Source organism: Syngnathus typhle, linkage group LG21, assembly GCF_033458585.1.
Source record: "Syngnathus typhle isolate RoL2023-S1 ecotype Sweden linkage group LG21, RoL_Styp_1.0, whole genome shotgun sequence".
Taxonomy (NCBI): Eukaryota; Metazoa; Chordata; class Actinopteri; order Syngnathiformes; family Syngnathidae; genus Syngnathus; species Syngnathus typhle.
The window spans coordinates 4,341,003-4,359,608 of NC_083758.1; the positions used below are offsets into that span (position 1 = coordinate 4,341,003).

At 45.5% G+C, this 18,606-nt stretch overlaps 1 protein-coding gene across 1 annotated transcript in view; it reads right to left on the reverse strand.

Moving 5' to 3' along the window:
* The window catches only part of grm8a (glutamate receptor, metabotropic 8a), an 88,744-nt gene extending 70,885 nt beyond the window's left edge, over window positions 1-17,859 (reverse strand). Inside the window, exons 1-2 of the mRNA XM_061269040.1 lie at window positions 17,524-17,859; window positions 13,290-14,025 (exon numbers count right to left, since the gene is read on the reverse strand). Of these exons, the coding sequence (XP_061125024.1) occupies window positions 13,290-13,826 (537 nt within the window). The 5' untranslated portion in view covers window positions 13,827-14,025; window positions 17,524-17,859. The remainder of the gene's footprint in view (window positions 1-13,289; window positions 14,026-17,523) is intronic.
* Between the last annotated feature and the right edge of the window lie 747 nt (window positions 17,860-18,606).

Genomic DNA, 18,606 nt, shown 5'->3' on the forward strand with positions numbered 1-18,606 from the left:
CACACATACTGACCTAGATGCATTGGGTCAGATATAGGTCATTTAAAAAAAAAAAAAAAAAGGTTCTCCTACTGGCGTCCATTAATACGTTTGGAATTACGCGCCATAATTTAAAAATGAGTAGGGTGTTCAATTGTCGCCCCGGCAAACACAAATCAACTGGAGACGGCCGATAAGCCGGCGGATCCCTTAAAACGTGCCCGAAGATAACCATCGCTGTCAAGTGCGTGTGCCCGTGATTAATCCCGTGTTATTAGCGGGAGCGGTTGACGCCCGGCGGGCTTTACTTTGAGATCTTGACAGCACAGGTATCGCTTTTCTATTCCCTCGCTTTTTATTGCTTCTCCATTTTCTTCCCCTCCACTTTTAATTCCTCTAAAGTTCCACCTCAGCGTCTCCCTCTCTCCATTTTCAATGTAAATCCCGTTTTTTTTTTCCCCCCGTTACAACCGAGCGTCTCCGCTATCGACGATCGTCGCGTTTACCGGCGTGGCATTAAAGCGTGTAAAAGCCTGTAAAATACAGGTGTGAAAAAGATACACAAATCCAATATGTCTCGCGGCGTGACATTTAAAAAAAAGGTCGCCTTTTAGGTGTTGATACATTGGTGCAGAACGACCCCGCCGACGGAGTCGGAGGAAGGCTCAAGCGTGACCGAATCATTTCGCTGCTGTAATGTGAGCCGAAAAGCCAAATATTGGACGGCGTCGGGCGAGGGGACTCAAAATGATTTTATCGACGGAGACCAGCGAACAAAGTTTGAATTTAGCGTTCCCTTTTGACGTTTAAACTCGGAAGGCTAATTAACACTTGGTTAATCAACACATGCATGGCTGGCGCGTCAACGTGTTAGCGCCGCCGCACGGTTCCGCGGGTATTTTTTGCACGTTTGTCGTCAGCGCCCCGTGGAGAAGGAAGCTGCAAATTTCCGAGACCAACTCGCAGCTCCCCCTGCCAACTGTGACACAATGCTCGTTGTATACATAATATGGTTCAAAACCAAAATGGAGTCCCCTAAAGCAAAACCCACGTTGAGGGTTAAGAGTGCCCTTCAATTCCCCCGCTGCCGTCCTCCCCTTCAGTTCCCATCATTCCTTCATGTCCTCCCGCATCACATTCTCACGTCTTCCTCCATTTGGAATTTATTAGCTATGACAAACGGAGGGAACACAAAACAAAGCGGCTGTCATTCACGAGTGCACTCAATGGGGAAAAAAATAGATGCTGCCGGGAGCCGGCGATTTCATTTGCCAAAAACAAGAAATATATATGATGGGTGAGGGGGGTGGGTGGGTGTTGAAGATGCTAAAGCGGGAGCTGTGCTAGACGACGAGGCGCAAATGAGCTGGATGGAGGGATGGAGGGAAACATCAAACTTTTCTTTTGGATTTCTTATTCTTCCAAGAATGGATTTCAAGGCTCATCTGCTTTGGGTGATGTTGTGATGTTCACGGGCGAACGGTCCCTCGATTAAAAAACAGCCTTAGCGAGGAGAGGGAGGGGCCGCGGCCCGCCCGCCCGCCTGCCTGCCTGCCTGCCAACGGGGAAAATAATGGATTAGAAGATAATGAGAGAGAGAATGGAGGCGACACATATTGGAGCGGAAAAGTCGACAAGTTATAGACGGAGAGGGTGATTAAAAAGACGGAGGGAAGGGGCCGTTTGGACCTCCTTAAAATCCGCAAGACATCATTGCGACCTCATCTCCGGGCATCGCCTCATAAAAGCACTTAGCCGACTTTGAATGCGTTCGGACAACTCAATCTGGGCGCCTCTCTAAAAATTTACTTCGACGTCGGGGGGCGACAATAAAAATAGAATGAAAACACAAGAGTGCTGGTAGGAGACGTTAGCCGGGAGCTAACGGGTGAGAATGAGCGCCGACTGATTTGCGTGGAGCGCACGCAGGTGTCGTAAAGCGACATGCCGGTTTATCTGCACGAGACACCAAAAGAAATAACTCGGTGTTTGTGTGCCGGCCTCGGAGGTTTCAGTCGGCCATGACGGGACGGGAGGATTAAAAAGCCGCAGGCCAGCGGGGACCTTCTCGTACTCGGGTACGACCTTCTCGGCAAACGAGTGTCACAGACGGCCGGTTTTGGTGCGACGCCGATACGGAGGTAAAAATGAGCTCATCAAAATCTATTGAACAAGCTATCTTGAAGCACTGTTTACAAAATGATTACCGTAATTTTCGGACTATAGATCGCACCGGAGTATAAATCGCACCAGTCATAAAATGCCCAAAAAAGTGAAAAAAAACATGTATATGTATATAAGTCGCTCCTGAGTATAAGTCGCCCCCCCCCCCCCAAACTATGAAAAAAAACGCAACTTATAGTCCGAAAATTACGGTAGTCTGTATAAGAACATAAAGAAATATTTCTCCTATAAGGGAGGGGCATAGTGTAGGAGTGGAAAAAAAAAAATCTCCGCAACCGCCACATGAATTTGCGGTTTTGGTGCAAGACCAAAACCCCACAAGTCACTTTTTTTGACCTCAAAAAAACAAGTTACTTAAGCGACCAAAAAAATTCACAGTGGTCAGACCACAAAAATCTGGCCGGGGTTAACGCCCCAACCTAAACCCGACGTGCACAGTGGGCGGAGCACGTTGAGCGTCTCCATTTTCCCACGAGTCCTCGCCCTCCCCTAGGCCACCTGTACTCAGGGACCACGGATGAATTTTTCAACTGTACGCGCTTCGCATCTTTCCGCTCGCTATAAATAGCGCCAGGCGGTGCACAGCCGGTTCAATAATAGCTACCGGGTGTAAAAATCTGTATATTCAAATCATACAGTGACTAAAGCACATTGGGACACCTTCAAAAATACTCTAGACTTCTATCACGAACAAGATCTCCCCGTTTATGTCGACGTTTGATTCGGAGCACACCTTTACTGTGAGCTTTTACTTTGTATTCACGTGAAGCACTGAGGAAGCCCTCATGCATACATATTTAAATTCAGACACACATGAATTTCTCTCTGGTCCTGATTTGAAATCCATAATCACTGCCAGGAAAACACTTTGAAAAAAATAATATTAATAATTGGACTACATATTTCATGGTATTAATGCGGCGGGGTCTTTTGTGCCCTGGCCGGGACACGTCAACACAGGTAATCGAGCCCCTCTCATCATAAATCCGGCACAAAAAGCTCAATTCAAGCTCAAGTTGAAATCAACACATTGGAACAGTCCCTTGTTTGATGGCAACATTTGCGTTTAGCGGCCATTACGCGGCTTAAAAAACGCAAACAGAGCCGCAGCCAAATGGAGAGACTTCCAAAATGGAAGAAGCCCAAAAATTCCTCTTGGAATGATGACAGGCAAGAGGGAGGGACAGGGGGAAAAAAGAAAAAAACATAATCCACATCATCCTGTTTGCTTGGATGGGGAGCGACATTTCTACTGTCACATGACCACCACCCCCGACACCCCAGGCGGTTACAAGTTCAAGAATGGCTTTTCATTTCTGAGAATAAAATAAGTATTGCATGTGCTGTTCCTTCAATAAATTTTTGGACAATTAAATTCACCGTTTTGTATTTCACACAGTAGCAGCTCAAGGCTAGCAACCAATGCTAGCAACCAATGCTAGCAACCAATACTCAAAAGAAGGATATATTCTTTATCCTCTGCGAAGATTGGCAACGACGATCGCGGCTTACAGAGAAGCTGTACATCCATGTTATACTGCCCCATGTGGCCATGGCGAGGTTTTATTAGGAGCGTGGCCATGGAACAAATTAAGTTCATATCTCAAGGCGCCACTGTACTTATTTTATAATGGCGGCAAAATGATCTCAGGTATAATACAGATGAGATGACAGCAAATACAGGCTCATGCACTGTCCACACATACACAAAATCAACACACGTATACACAAGTGTCAAAAAGATGCTACGGCAGCAGAAATGTGACAAGGGTTCAACTTGACTCTCCTCTTTGATTGCATTTTCCTTTTCCCTTCATGCCATCCGCTGAATCTCAAAATGTGTGCCAACGATGTGCGTTTGTTTAGTATCCTAGTCTTTTTAGAAGAAAAAAAAAAAAAAAAAAAACGCCATGAGCCGAGAAACACTCCTGGGTGCATTTCAAACCTCAAGGCGGGCCTGTTTATGGCCAATTGAGGGATAAATTAATCAGGATCCCTCCCGGCTTCTTGACCGGGGCCCTCGGGCACACACACACATGCACACGCACACATAAATATTCCAGAAGCTTGGCTTCGAAATAACCCACATAACACCTTGCAGGGAAAAACAGGGAGAAGGTGATAGATATTCTGTAAATCACAAACAGCCAATCCGCATCACATTTGTGAGTGTGAGGTTAATGGGATGGAAATGACAAAACTGTGGCGAGCGAAAAGTGCAGTGGCAACAACTTTAATTTGTTCCATGACCACGCTCAGATCTTTATATCTTCCCATTAAATTGAATTGTTGCGCTCTTCCTGGGTTTGTGTGTGATTGACCACCAGGGGGCAGCGCAATTCATTTTTGCAGAGGATAAAGAATATATGCCTGTTGGGCCGGTGGTATTGGGTCGATACTGGCCTTATTTTAAGGCTGCCGATACCAGCTGAGGATACTTAATGCAAAAAAACGGCCGGCCGGCATATACAACGCAAACTTATCAGACTTCTAAACATCCTCTTGGACGCGTGTACTCTAACCTACACAAAGACCATCCCGCTGACACGGACATTTTTATTCGCCGGCTTCCGCCGCTCGCCCTAATGGCAGACATTATTCACCGCTGACTTCCCGATAGCGCCGTGATGTTGTTGGCGCGGTTGCGTGCGGTTTCAAGCTATTAAAAGCGACCCTTGTCTTGGGCAAGTACCCTTAATGGGCTTTTGGAGTTGAAGATGGATACAAAAAGATGCCGTTCGGCACATTTACCAAGCCTTTAGACTAACAGATTGTAAAAAAAAAGATTGGACTGATAGTAGCATGAACTGTTCTGATGCTAACGCAGACGCTAATGGAGATGCTAACAAGTGCCTATTCAGAACTAAGGCGAGAGAATCGGGTTTGTTGTTATTGTTGAGTGTCGTGTAAAGCGTGTTCCCGTCTGCGCTGTCATTTCTTCTTCCTCTTCTCATCCTTAAGCTGACATTAAGCAGCACCTTTAAATACTCCAGAGCAGCGTTTATTTCCGTCACATCTTAAGTTGAATGCATGTCAAAGCTTGTTTTAATGCATTTAGCTAAGCCGCTAAGAATATATGGGGGGGGGGGGGGTGGTAGAAAAATGAAGTTTAGAAATTGTCACACAAGAGTTGGCTGAGAGGGAGGTGAACATGAAACACTTGGCGGACGGAGACGATTCTCGATTTGCCAGGGGGAAAAAAATAAAATAAAATTAAGATGTTTTTGCAAACGGAATGCCAACAGTTCTAAAGCACAAGATGATTTCATTTGTCGGGGCAATGAAGAAAACGATGCCAATAATCGAAACCATTGCATCCAATTCCGTCGTTAAAACAAAAATGCAGAAGCGTCTCATTTTTAGAATGAAGCTCAACTGGCTTGCAAAGATTAACTGACACATACGATTAATTGACAAAATAATCAACTGCCTTACTGGCTTATAATGCTGGCCCAAAATATTTTCTCAACCCAACGATGGAGGTCATGTGGAGTCCACCAAAATTTCAAAAACTATATTTGTTCAACAGAAGTGAATGTGCAAATGTCTTTTTCGTCAGCCGATATTTCAAACTCAATCAGCAAAGGCGACATGATCTCGATCTTGATACAAACCAAAGCGGGCGCAAACGTCTGGCTCGGGTCCAGCTTCCACTTGGACGGCGCTCAGTGAAAGGAGGGAAGGACTTGTCTCGTCTTAGCTGTTGAATCCCCGCTGAGACGGCGAGCGAAACATACGACTTGTTCCCAAGCTTCCTTATTAATATTTTTTTTATTATTATTTTTTTTTTACAGTCTCTATGCCAACAGGTATTATCGCGCCCGGGCTCTGACAATCTGCCGACTGCTCCTCAACAGTCTTGATATCAAAGTTGATATCTCACATTGCTACAAATGCAAATGAAGCGTTGCCTCGGAATGATGTACGCTTGTAATGCAATTATGCAAATGCTCGCAATTGGCTCAACGGGAGCACCCCAAGTGTTAGCGGCGATTAATAGAACAATTTTAATAACAGCCGATGGCTCTATTTTTGTAACGTTCTACAGAATGGTTTGGCATAGTTTTTCTATGTCTAATTGTTTTTTTTTTTATTATTAAATTGTCTGAAAGCAGAAATAGCTAAGGGCGGGTGGAGGTACTACCGGCGACAATTTTACACAGAAATGAACAAAATGTGTGCGTTTGTTCAAAGCGCACTACTTTACTCCCGCCAGCAGAGGCGCTAGTGATTGACTCACGCCTATAAAAGTTAACCGAGAGCTGTGACAAGATGGCGCCAAAGTGCTTCTTTTATACTTGACAAGGTTCCACCTTTGTGGAAAAAAAAAAAAAGTAGAACCAAATAACAGGTTACCGTGGCAACCTGTCAAAAAAGGCAAGGGGACAATTTCGCCAAATCCCAGCGCAAATCCCATCAAGCGTAAACTTTCATCGGCGCTACATCAAAGCCGACCTAAATGTCAGCATCATTATCAATCAAAGACACAGAATACCAAAACGCTAAAAATCCGGACGCCTCGAGGTTCCTTTCGTCACTTAAGCGCTCGAGTGAGTCATCTCTCCGAGCCAAACTTCTAAACTGGAGCGGCGCTAACAGGAAATAAGGCAACCGACGTGAGTCAGCGCGACTGACTCGACGACTAGCAAGCGGCGGTAATGCGCCAATGTCAACTTTGTGCCATTGCTTCCTTGGCGCCTCGTTGCGATAAACAATTACTTGGACCCGGGAGTCGCTGAAAGCTTCCATTTGTCTTCTTTTTAATTTCACGCAATTGATAAAGCGCCGTCAAAACCAATTCCGCGCTCGACTGTGCGACGATATACCGCTATATATGTATTGGACTATATATATACGGACACATAAAACGCAGTCGAGTCAAGTATGGCAATAACACAACTCTCGGCCGTATAACACAATGTAGTATTAATAAAACCCTGCACTGTGGCCGAAGCGCATTACACGGGCCAGCTCCCCCCGGAACCGCCCGGCATAAGGCCGAATAAATAACAATAAAAGAAGAATAGAATGCTAGCTAGTAGAGCGCAACCTCCGCCGAGGCTGACCAATCAAAAATATGGCTGTTGGATTTGAAAATGGCGCAAATGTCACAATTGGGGAAAAATTGCCCACTCGGTCGTAATTCAAAATGTAATTGTGAAAAATGTGAAATGCGGGAAAAAACGGATTGTATAGACGGCATTTTATGATTCTCTTATTTTTGAGTGTTTTACCGCCATCTTGAGGCAGCCAAAGGCAATTACCAATTCCGAGGGGGATTTTTGCTGTTCATTCGAGCGCGAGCAGTTCGACTAAGAGCACGCAACTCTAGGGACGAGCGCGGCCTGCAAAAGGTGTTGCTACATCTCGCCTCCATGTTGCATTAGATCAGACAGGCGAGGTGGGAGGGGGAAAAAGAAAAACAAAAAAAAAAGGAAACAAGGTTAAGTGTTTGGCGTCTCCGCGCCACCGCTCGGCTGCTCTTGGCATCTCTGCGTCTATCCGTCTTCTTCTGTTGCTGCCCTGCGGCGTATGAAACGCTGGGCGCCAAATTACGTCAAATAAAATAAATACTCAGCAGAAGGTTTTGAAAATCGATAAAAATGTCCCGGGCGTTGACAGGAATCATGTCTGAAAATAGAACAGAACTGGATATGGTCCTCCCGGTCCCGAGCAGCCGTTATGGACAACGTCGATTAATCGATCGAGTCGTGCTAAAATGGGATGATTATTTGATTTCTTCTTTTTTTTTTTTGCATTTTAAAAAACCTCTTGAATTCAATTTTTGTCCAGATAGTTTTCTAAACACATCATTATATTTAATGTCTTCTGTGTCACCCAATGAACATGTCAAAATATTTTTTCTTTAAAAAAGCAGGCTCATACTCTCCTCAACTCGTGACTTTTTGCCTCTGCTCCCGCCATGTATATTTAATGGCCACACCCGCCACGCCTTGAATAATGCAGCGACCGTGAGTGAGACAAAAGCGAGGGAAAGGCCGTGATGGCGGGATGAGAGAAGAGGAGTGTGTAATCACAGCCAAACCTCTCACCTCGGTTCCCGGCCTCCTCCTCTCCTTCCCTCCCTGATATTCTATCACCTTTCCCCTCCGCTTCTCTTCATTCCCATTGTAAGCGCCACCGCGCCGGTTCCCCAAGAATTGCTCGCGAGCAGTGCGACCGCAGATGTGTGCTTTTTTTGCGGACGGCGGCAGATGCGCGTTAGCAAACGCTGAGGCATATTCATAGCTCGGGGTCACGGGTCGGACAAAATAGCGGTATGGCGCCGTATTAGCGCTCCCGTGTTACAGCGTGGGATACCTTGAGGGCAAATGATGGTATTTTTGCTCACGATGTACAGATGTAGGGAAATCAACCGATTAATAAGCGCAAGGCCATAAGCAAAAATAAAAAAAATAACATGTTTTATATTTTTGCGTTGGCGGCAATATGCTTTGAAGACTTTTCCGTGTCACTGGAGAAAAGTTTGAGTTGAACTTCATCGTCAAAGTGTTAATTCGATGTTAGCATATTAGCCATGCACTTGCTATTTTCTTTCTTAATTGACTGCCAATGACACTCTTTGGTCACAAGATCACATTTTCAGATTAATCTTAAAATCCAAATCTCGTTAATAAATAAATGTGGGGAAATAATGATGTAATATTCCTCACTTGATATTTATTTCATTGTTGGTCTTATTTTGGAAAGAAGGCTCCCCTCTACTGAGATGCCATCCCAAAGCTCCATCCTCTCTTCTTATCTGGCCTATTTTTTATTTTTATTTTATTTAAAGAAAGCAATACAAAAGCCTCAAAGTACATTTGTGATTCTTTGAACTATTTGGAGTGTTCCCGTTTCAAGTTCCCCGAGTATATACATCCTTGTCATCGCAAATGTTGCTTGAAAGAGAAGGCACGCTTTAGCGAGCGCTCTTCGCCATCCCGGATATTAAAAATGCATTTAAATACTCTTTTTCCTTTTTTTTTTTTTTACCTCCATCCCTCTCTTTCTCACACACATTTCCTGCCAGCTTCCCAGTCAGAAATAATCCATGAGCCGGTGTACCTTTGATCCATTTTAGATCTGGGCTTTTAAAAAGGTATCAAACTTGACTGTGACGATCTGGACGTGAGGGGGGTCCTCGCCCATTTAGGCCCTGACGGCACTTTATTAAACTTCTCACCGAAGCGTTCATTCTGTCACCTGTGGTCCCAAACAATCAGCTCCAAATATTAAATACATTTATTAAATGACATAGAATATAAGTCACTGACTATTATTTTGGTGACATTACTTTGTGTTAAAAGTAGAGTGATAGCTACCGCAATATTGATGCTAGCTTTGCTAGCCCACGTGTTAGCTATATCACTGTTAGCATGCAGCTAGCTAACTTCAGACATCAACAAGTTAGCGTGTTGCTCTTCCCGCTGCCTTACAAGTAAAAACATCCCGAGACTTTACGGTCATTCCGCCCAACCCTCGTCTAGGCTGCGAGTGTCACATTCAACAGCGGCGCCGTTTTCTTATTGCAAAGCTTTCTATAGCAAGTGTCAGTCTCGCGCCACATGTCACACCTAGCGGCGCTTTAGCGGTCGGGAAAAATAACCCCAATACTTTTGCGTTTCAAAAAAGGTCAAAGGCTGCGCTCCGAATGAAGTTTATGTTGGTGGTTTGTGCTAACGCGATTAAAAGCGCTTCTCGTCCTATCTGTATCGTAAACACAACAATTCAATTAAATCCGCCGGGGACAGCCCCGTCTCGCTCTCATTTGGGCGCGGCACGATCAGGTAATTGTACACATTAACGCTCGCGTAGTCAGCAGTTTGCTTGCGCGTAAATGTAATGATCTCCTGGTTCTCATCAGAGGACTTGATTAAACTTTCATTTAGTGTGTGTGTGTGTGCGAGAGAGCGCAATGGACTGCTAACAGGTCTGCTGAGTTCACTCCTGCCCTGCTTGTTTTTTTGGGACGCTTTTACAACCAAATAGAGGACCGAGTTTCACCCACTACGAACATTCTTATCTCCTGCCACAAGCGCTTAGTCAGTATTAGTATTATCGAGCGAAAAGATTTTTACGTGAATGAATCACAGCCAGGGCCCCAAAAGAAAAAAAGCATGAATACATTCTTCTAGGACGATTGGGTGTGGCGTCAAAGCGCACTCTCTCATTAGGTCGCCATTGTTAAAGGAGGTTTGATAGCCATGGGAGCGCCGGAAACAAACGGCGAGTCCACACAAAGCAGGAGGCCCTAATGAGTTTTCCAACTCACTGCTGCGTCTTCATCATCATCATCATCATCATCATCATTATCAGCTTAATGCACAGCGTCTTGACAAACAAATCAACAAAGATCGCTAGACTCTGAAGGATTCCAGACTTGCTCATCCTTTTGCTTCCTTGTGACCCATAATTTAGAGAAATCATTGTTGGGGGTTACGGTTATGGTGATTGCAAAAGTCTGCGCACCCTAATAAATAGGGACGTGGGTAATTGCTTTCGAACAAACATCAATCTCTTAAAGTTCCAAGAGAGAATATAGCCGGGAAAAACTTTCTAAGCTAAAGGCGCATATAGCAGTCGTGCGGGAAAGAGTACAGACGCAGATTGAAATCCTCGGAGAGCGCCGGCGCTCAATTCCCTCGACAGACGGCGAGGTGAGCAGAAGGCTGACTCAAAGAAGCGATCAGCAAGACAGCCGCTCGTGTGTTCGTCGCGCTGAGATGAGAAGCAAAAGAACGGCGGCGTGGGGGGCCGCGAGGGGGGGTCGCGGGTAAGACCGTGGGAAAGACTTCCCACTTGTGACTGACCTCCGCCTCGGAATGCTTGATAAACAAACAGCAACGCGCATTAAGAAGCCGACGCAACACGAAAGGGATTGCTGAAAGGGCGGACGGCGGCCATTTTGTTAAGTCATCATGGCTGTCTGCTCGCAGGATGACAAGCAAACAACTTCAGGCTTTCTGCTCCGTCTCCCGCCGAAAAGAAGCATTGCCCATTAAGATGAATAGAAATCCCGTTAATCCGTTCCAGCCACCCAAAAAACACCCCAAAAAAATTGCATAAAAAAAGTATTGCTAGCGTTCGGCTATCCAGACATACCTCAATTTTTTGCTAGCATGACAAAGCGAGAAAAAAAAAAGGAATACTTTGTAAATTGGTCGACTGTTCTCGCAATTACACAAAAACGTAAACCAAATGCTTCAATATCAATATCACAGAGAATCCCGTTAAATATGATCACGCTCAGATTTATATGCAACCTAATCCTAATCTGTGCTCTCGTTACATCACCATCTGACACGTTTCAATGCGCTACGCGAACGACTTCCAAAAGTCAAGACACTCGCTGCTCTCTTTGTGAAGATTATTCAATTCCATCCCAGTACGTCTTGTGTCATCGCCACCGATTTAACACCGCATGCTTACCGCCCAACACAAGCTGATAAGGATAATCTCCACAAAATACCACCCCCAAAAAAAAAACATCCTAGATAGCGTTCTCAGGGGACCCAAGCTAATCCAACTTTGCGTCCGCCGACCCAACCTCGACGACATTGGAAGTTCTTGACGAATAAATCTCATCAGGAGATAAATAAGACGCATCCAGATGCTGATGGCAAACACAGATGCTATCAAACGAGCTTCTCGTGGCGCCAAAAGACATTTTGGTGGCGTTTTCAAGATGTGATCACTCGCGCTTTTCGAGACGACGTTCGTTCCCCCGCATGGCGACATCAAGCTATTGCAAGTGGGTTATATACTTGAGGATTTGGAAGACAATCTGTCGTTTGAATCACTTATTTTTTGGGGGGGTCTTCCCTTCTCAAAAGCGCACTCGCGCACTGCTGGGTTTTTGTGAGCCAGCCCCTCGGGTTGAGTGGGCGTCAAGTTACCACATATGCAGCGTTCATGTCCTATATATCTTTTCAGTCCTTTTGATACAATCGCCGAAGGACTCGGGGTGCCCACGCCAACACGCTCGCGGACACACACGGAGGTTTTGCGAATCGGACAATGCAACATACACGCGTGTACATATGCTCGCAAAAAACAAACAAACAAGGCTGTAAACCGCATTAGGCAAATGAGCGCCGGGCGGAGAATCGGCTCCGTTCGCTTATTGGGACAGATGCGGCCTTAAAAACGGGGCTGCCTTTTAATACGCTAATCTTGCCGCCCGCAAAGCGCGAGATTGGGCGGCAGGATGGCAGGCGCGTCAAATGCCGGATGGGGTGAACTCACAAAAAAAAAAAAAAAACTCTCGACCACATCCCACTCCCCCGAGCCACTCCCGCTTGACCTCCATACTTGACATTAATGTCCTCATCATGGCCTTGCAAAAAAGCTCTCCGCCAAATGCCCGACAAACAAACAAAAGCGACGCTCCCAAGGGGAAACTCAATTAGGCCCACTCGTCACACACAAATAGACGGCCCACGTTCTCGCAAAGCATTAAGAGGCTGTTGACACGTTGCAGCAGTAATTGAGTGGCTGACATTTTGATTCGGGGGGGATTATTTAGCGCACGACAACAAGTGAACATCTCATTTAAGGCGTCCAAGGCTACCTGAGATGATTCGAGGCAAAAACAATCCGAAAACAAGTATTCACATTTTATATCTATGGACAGCAGAGGTTGCGAGTTTCAGTCAGGTGTGTCAGAAAAGTTCCAGGACAGCGAGAACTTCCTTCCCCCTCAGTGAGCACCCGAAAATCAACAAGCACATCTACTAAGACCTCCTGCTGCGGCAGAACAACTAGGAGAATATCCTGAGCATCTGACAGTTCCTGGCTCAGAACATCCAGACACACTTGTTTGACATGATCACTTTCAGACTTTGCGGTGACGGGACAAATACAGATTTAGCAAAATACTGAACATAACCAACAGCCTAACATTGCCGAGAAGTAATTTCTGCAATGTCAGTGTGGAAAAGTAAATTGCAGAGTAGACTGGACTTGCTTGTCACAATAACAGGGCTCCCACAAACCACGACTACATTAACTTGTCAACGACTCATGGGTAGATGAAATGTTGCTGACGGCTGACTGAGAGCTTTCAATCGATCTCGAAACTGTCACCTAGATATAAAAATCTGCAAATGAAAATTTGGTCTTACCTTGAAGAGGCGCAGTATGTTGGCCACCATGATGGAGACGGAGCTGGCCGCCGCTCCGATCACGCCGACAATTTTATCCGGCTTGGTGAAGATGGGCGGGTCGCCGTTGGCGCAGCGCACGTCAGAGCCGTCCCTCTCGATCAGGGCCTGCACGAAGGTCAGCGACTGCTCCAGAGCGTACGTGTCCCTGGAGCAGGTATCCAAGATCCGCGCCCCCAGCGTGATGTTGGGCAACAACTCGGGGTCCTTGTTGATCAAGTCGATGGCGAACATCATGGCCTCCAGGCGGTGGATGCCCTTCTCCTTCTTGAGGTCCCCGCAAGGTGTGCCGCGGTCGCCCCGCGAGTGCACTGGGAACAATCCGCCCAGGATGATGTCGCCGTCCAACCGGATGGAGTGGGCGTACTCCGGCGCGGCCTGGGGGTCGATGGGGAGTCGCTGCGGCCGGGCGACGGGAAGGAGACAAACGCACAAGAGGACCAGCGGGACAAAGACGACGGGGTTGGACTGCGGCTGACGGTGCAATTGAGGCTCCATGATTGGAGGCGATCTCGGAAGGGTTAAGGATTCCAAAAGTAAGGGCGGGGGTGTTCTACTGGTTGACAAGGGTGTGGGGGAGGAGCCAAGGGGTGAAGCTAGCTGAGCCCCAGGAGTGAGTCATATTCCAAACGAGACGCATCTAGAGGATGATCATCTTTTTCGGGAGTTTGTCCACTGGCCACATGTTCAGTCGAGCCTGGTGGGGGAAACAGAAGAAGAGATTCTTAATTCTGCTGAGAAATAGGAACCTGAAACTTTTTGGCACAAAATTGCAGTGGGATTGAGACGGACCCCTTAGGCGAATAGTAAAATTCCATGAGAAACTGACGCCCCCCTAAAAAGGTTACTTAGAGATTGCATAATATTGCGGCGTATATATCTCTTCGCCACAAGATGGCGCCAAAGTCAAGCCGATCGTATTTGTCAGTCAAACAAATGTTTACTCGACACTGGCAGCTCCACGCTTCCGTGAAAAATACCTACTGAAATAATTTCCCTCCCCTCACTTTGGCTCCGTATGCTTGCATCATTAAGAACCCGCCAAAAATCCCGATGATCTCCAGACGTGCGTTTGTGACGTTGAGGATTCCAACAGACGCTGTTGCACCTGTTTAATCAAACACATCGATTTAACGCGTCGGCGTGTTTCCATTGGCAGCTGCGGTTCACGAAAAGGAGCTCGCACCTCCGTCCCTGCGAGGAAGTCATAATATCCGGCATCACCCCGCCGTGGCTGGCGCTGAAAATTGCTTGTGACAAAGCGACTGGCTCCTACATGACACGAGTGCTAATATGCTTTCATGAGCTCCGGCCCTCGGGAGTTATTCTTTTTTTTTGGGGGGTGGGCCTAATCCACAGTCACTTATTTTATTTATTGCACCGATGCAGTTTTAAGTTTTGAATTCACTATATTACAGGAAGATATGCTATATTGGGGTTCATGGGTCAAATGGCGGATTTTTAAAAGGATTGTCTTTTTTCGTTGGGTGATGGCCACTGGACATATTTTATTTATGGGCGTCCTAAAAAGTGCTGATTTGCCAATTCATTATTTTTTGTAGCTGCGGTACAAATGGCCCGGTTGCAAAAGAGTCTTGCAAGTCAAAGAAATAACTGCGCTTGTTTTGCCTTTACTGCCCGCAGAGAGTAAATGAATGATGAATGGCTTTTGGATCGCCCCTCCAAGGCCCGCAGGCTGCCAATGCTAAGCTAATTAGCCGCTTTCTGTGGTTTAATTAGGAGCGCAGTGTTAGCCTTGGAGCCAAAGAAATGAAGGAACGGGTCTGCCATTTTCTCACAGTGAAGTAGCGTTAATGGGCAACGGACAGGGGAAAAAGGTAAACAAATCAAAAATTAAACATGTCTGCTTGAGCCAAAAGTTCCAGCTCGAGTATTTGAAAATAGCAATTGCACACGTCCTAAAAACGGAAAGAAAAAAAAAAAAGCCCTAGTGATAATGAATGTTTATTTTTGGGTCTTTCCTGTTAGCTTCACAAGCTCTAACATTGACGATTAACTTTCCAATGTTTTCCAAAACATTGTTTTTTTGGGGGAAATTTTAAAAGTACAAATGGTATCGGTGCTGCGTATCAGTATCGGTAAAAGAAAGTGGTATCGAAAAAAGACTTCTTTTTTTGCTTTGGTGCCACCTTGTGGTATGTTCACGGCAAGGAAACAAATTGGCCTTGAGGAGCTCCAGTCAGCCCCCCCCCCAAAAAAACTGCCACCATTTTCTGGCAGTTTTACTAAATTACAAATCGTTTTAGCGTGAACGTTAATTACTCTGCAATTTTCTGCGATACACTATTTGCGGTAAATAAAAACTTTTCAAACCAATTAAATGGAACTGGATAATTTCCCAGGGCGTACTTGATTTTTCACAGCTCAACGATTGGAAATCCTTGAAATAAATTACTATAACTGAGAATTTTTGCTTTGGGTCAGATCACCGATGAGGGACTTGAAACTTTTCGGGATTTCTTCATCACATCTTCGGGCTAATCCAGCATGGGAGTTCAACCACTTGGCATCTCAAGAAAAAGTACCCGTGCCCAATTTCATCTTGAGGGCTCCTAATAGGTTTAAGTCTCCAGTCGCAGCCTGAATATCTCCGGCTCTCGTTTTGCGGATCCAGCTCTAATTCAATTGTGTCCCAATTAATTCATCACTTCCTCGCCTGTGAATGGAATGAGGTCAAACGGACTGCAATGATGAAGAAGCCGCTTTTATGTAGGTTGGCCAGACCTGCTTATTTTAGACCCTGAGCGCAATTTTGTTTATTCAACACTTTTTTTTCTAGGGTGGATCAAATGTCACGATAAAATAATCCCATTGTGTCAGAATGTACAAACATGTGGCACTGCCGACAACCAAAAAACTGCAAAACAACAAAAACATGAATATTCATTGAGAAAATTTTGATTACATTTCTGTATTAAACAAAAAAAATCTGGAAATTCCGATGGATAAAATTTGCGGTATTGGTCGGCTGAACTTTCATCAGAGAATTCTGCTACTGATCCAGATTTCATTTTCATGTTGAAATCCAACAAAAAACAAAAACACGCAAGTGCATGACTGACTCATCGTCCCTCTTCATCGGACTGGCAGCGGTGAGTTTGGCTCACTTGTCGCTTCACTCTACCTTGTCCTCTTTTATTCCCGCCACCGTCTCCCTCCGCGAGACTCCAGCATCCCCCCCCGCCCCTCGTCCCTTGTCTTATTTACACCCCCCGCGTCCCTGCCTCCGCCCCCTCCTCTCCATCATCGCTCCATCACTCTTGCGCAGGCCTCCACTCGTCTCCGGGGAGCTCGCTGCTCTTTTCAGAAAGTGACAGTCCTCCAAATCCCACCGGTGCAACCAGCCCCCCCTCTAGAAACAACCCCACCCTCCCTCCAAATCACAGCAGGTGTTACTGCTGCGGATCGGATTCTCATCTTTTCGCCACCATTCATTGCTGTTTTATCCGTGCTGCTTTTACCAGCATCTGTGACGTATGATCTGGTGGGAGAGCAAGATACGACGACAGCAAGCAAGAACTATCATTGCGTCAAAAAATTATTTACTTTCTGTCCCACATGTACAGACATGACACAAGTAATTAACAAAACTTGTTGACGCAAAATGGAGAAAGTAAGAGGAAACCATTTTAAATCCAAGGAAAATGTCTTACATCATATTTACGGTGACGATGTGCCTAATTGACAACGGCCGCTACTAGTAGAAGAGGATGCAGTAGAGATGAAGCACACTATCATATGTTGATTAATTTAATTGACACTAAAAGTGATTCACTTAAGTCGATGAAATGGTTTAATCCAGTTGAGCAAATTCACTTATTTATTTTTATTGATAAACAATACGGGTCCCACTGCTTGAAGAATTACCAACGCTCCACCCTCATATATTACACAAGGAAGCTTCGACAAGTTATCAGCATTCATCTGGAAACAATAATATGATAAAAGAAATGGAAAATACTCGCCCATAATCTGATTATGCAGCTCATATAGGGTCCCATAAAGCTCTGCATGCAGTCTCATTAAATGAGACAGTGCCATCCTCTGTGAAAGATGAGGAAACACCACTGCAATATTCCCTTTGAGGGGGAAAGCTCGAAGGTGGGCACGCACGACGTAAAGAATGGAAATGTTGGGAGTCACTGGTGGAATGTGAATGGAGAAAAGAAAATACCTTAAAGTCTTCAGAGTGTGGAAGATGAGGAGTATTCTCTCCGAGTGGACTTCCAGTCTTCTCCCGTGCGGGGGTCCCTCCAAGAGGAGAAAAAAAAAAAAAGAGAAAAAAAATAATAAAGCAGTCCTCCTTCAGTGTGATATCCTTATCCACGACAGTTTAAAAATAAAATAAAAAACGTAAGTGAAGACGCCCAAATGTTGCTAGAAGTGCTCCTTGCTTGTGTTTACAGGTAAATATCGAACGAAATAGCGTCCGTGGGACGAGCGCAGCTGCCTCAATCAAGCGCTCCCCCCAAAACGTGCGCGCGGCCACGAGAAGGTAGAGGGAGTGCGTGCGCGCGACATGGAGAGAGAAAGTCAGACCTACGTCACGACACGTCGATAATCAGAAAACACCTGCATTCGTTTCACGCGTTACGTCAACAGCTGGGATCTCAATTGAGCCGCACGAACGTCGATCAAGTTTATCGATCCGTGTTGTTAGGTTAGATAGTTAACGGGGAGAATATGTTACAATTTTACACGAGCGCGTTAATGTCAAATCCGCCCTATTGATTGCCTCAACTTGAGTCGATTTTTTTCGATTACGCCCATTGATTGTCATAAGCACCGCCCACCGCGAGAAACACAGGAGCGTGGTGGATCTTGGTGTGGGAGTGGAATTAAACTAAATGAAGCGCATCCCATCTGTGTTGTAATAACAATTTGATCAGCCGCGAGGAACGCGATTGGAGGAGCCCCGCGGGGGTTCGCTTGTGTGTTGATTGGAGGGCGAGGGGGAAGGTGAGGGGGGGGGGGGGGGGGCGGAGTGCAACATGTTCAATTTGATGGTTGGGACTCCGCTGCGCCTATAGGAAAGAAATGTGGAACAGTAGCGCCATCTTGAGGCCAAAAGATGCAATTGCAACAAGTCTCGTCGCCTTAATTTAGCGTTTTTTTTTAATTTAGGCTTAAAAAATTCTTTTTAATCAATGTATCTCATTAAGAGTTGAAATTTTAAAAAAAATACATATATATACAGTTTTGCCTTATGAGTTAAATTCAAAATCTAAATATTGACATTTTCACCTCTAAACAGTGT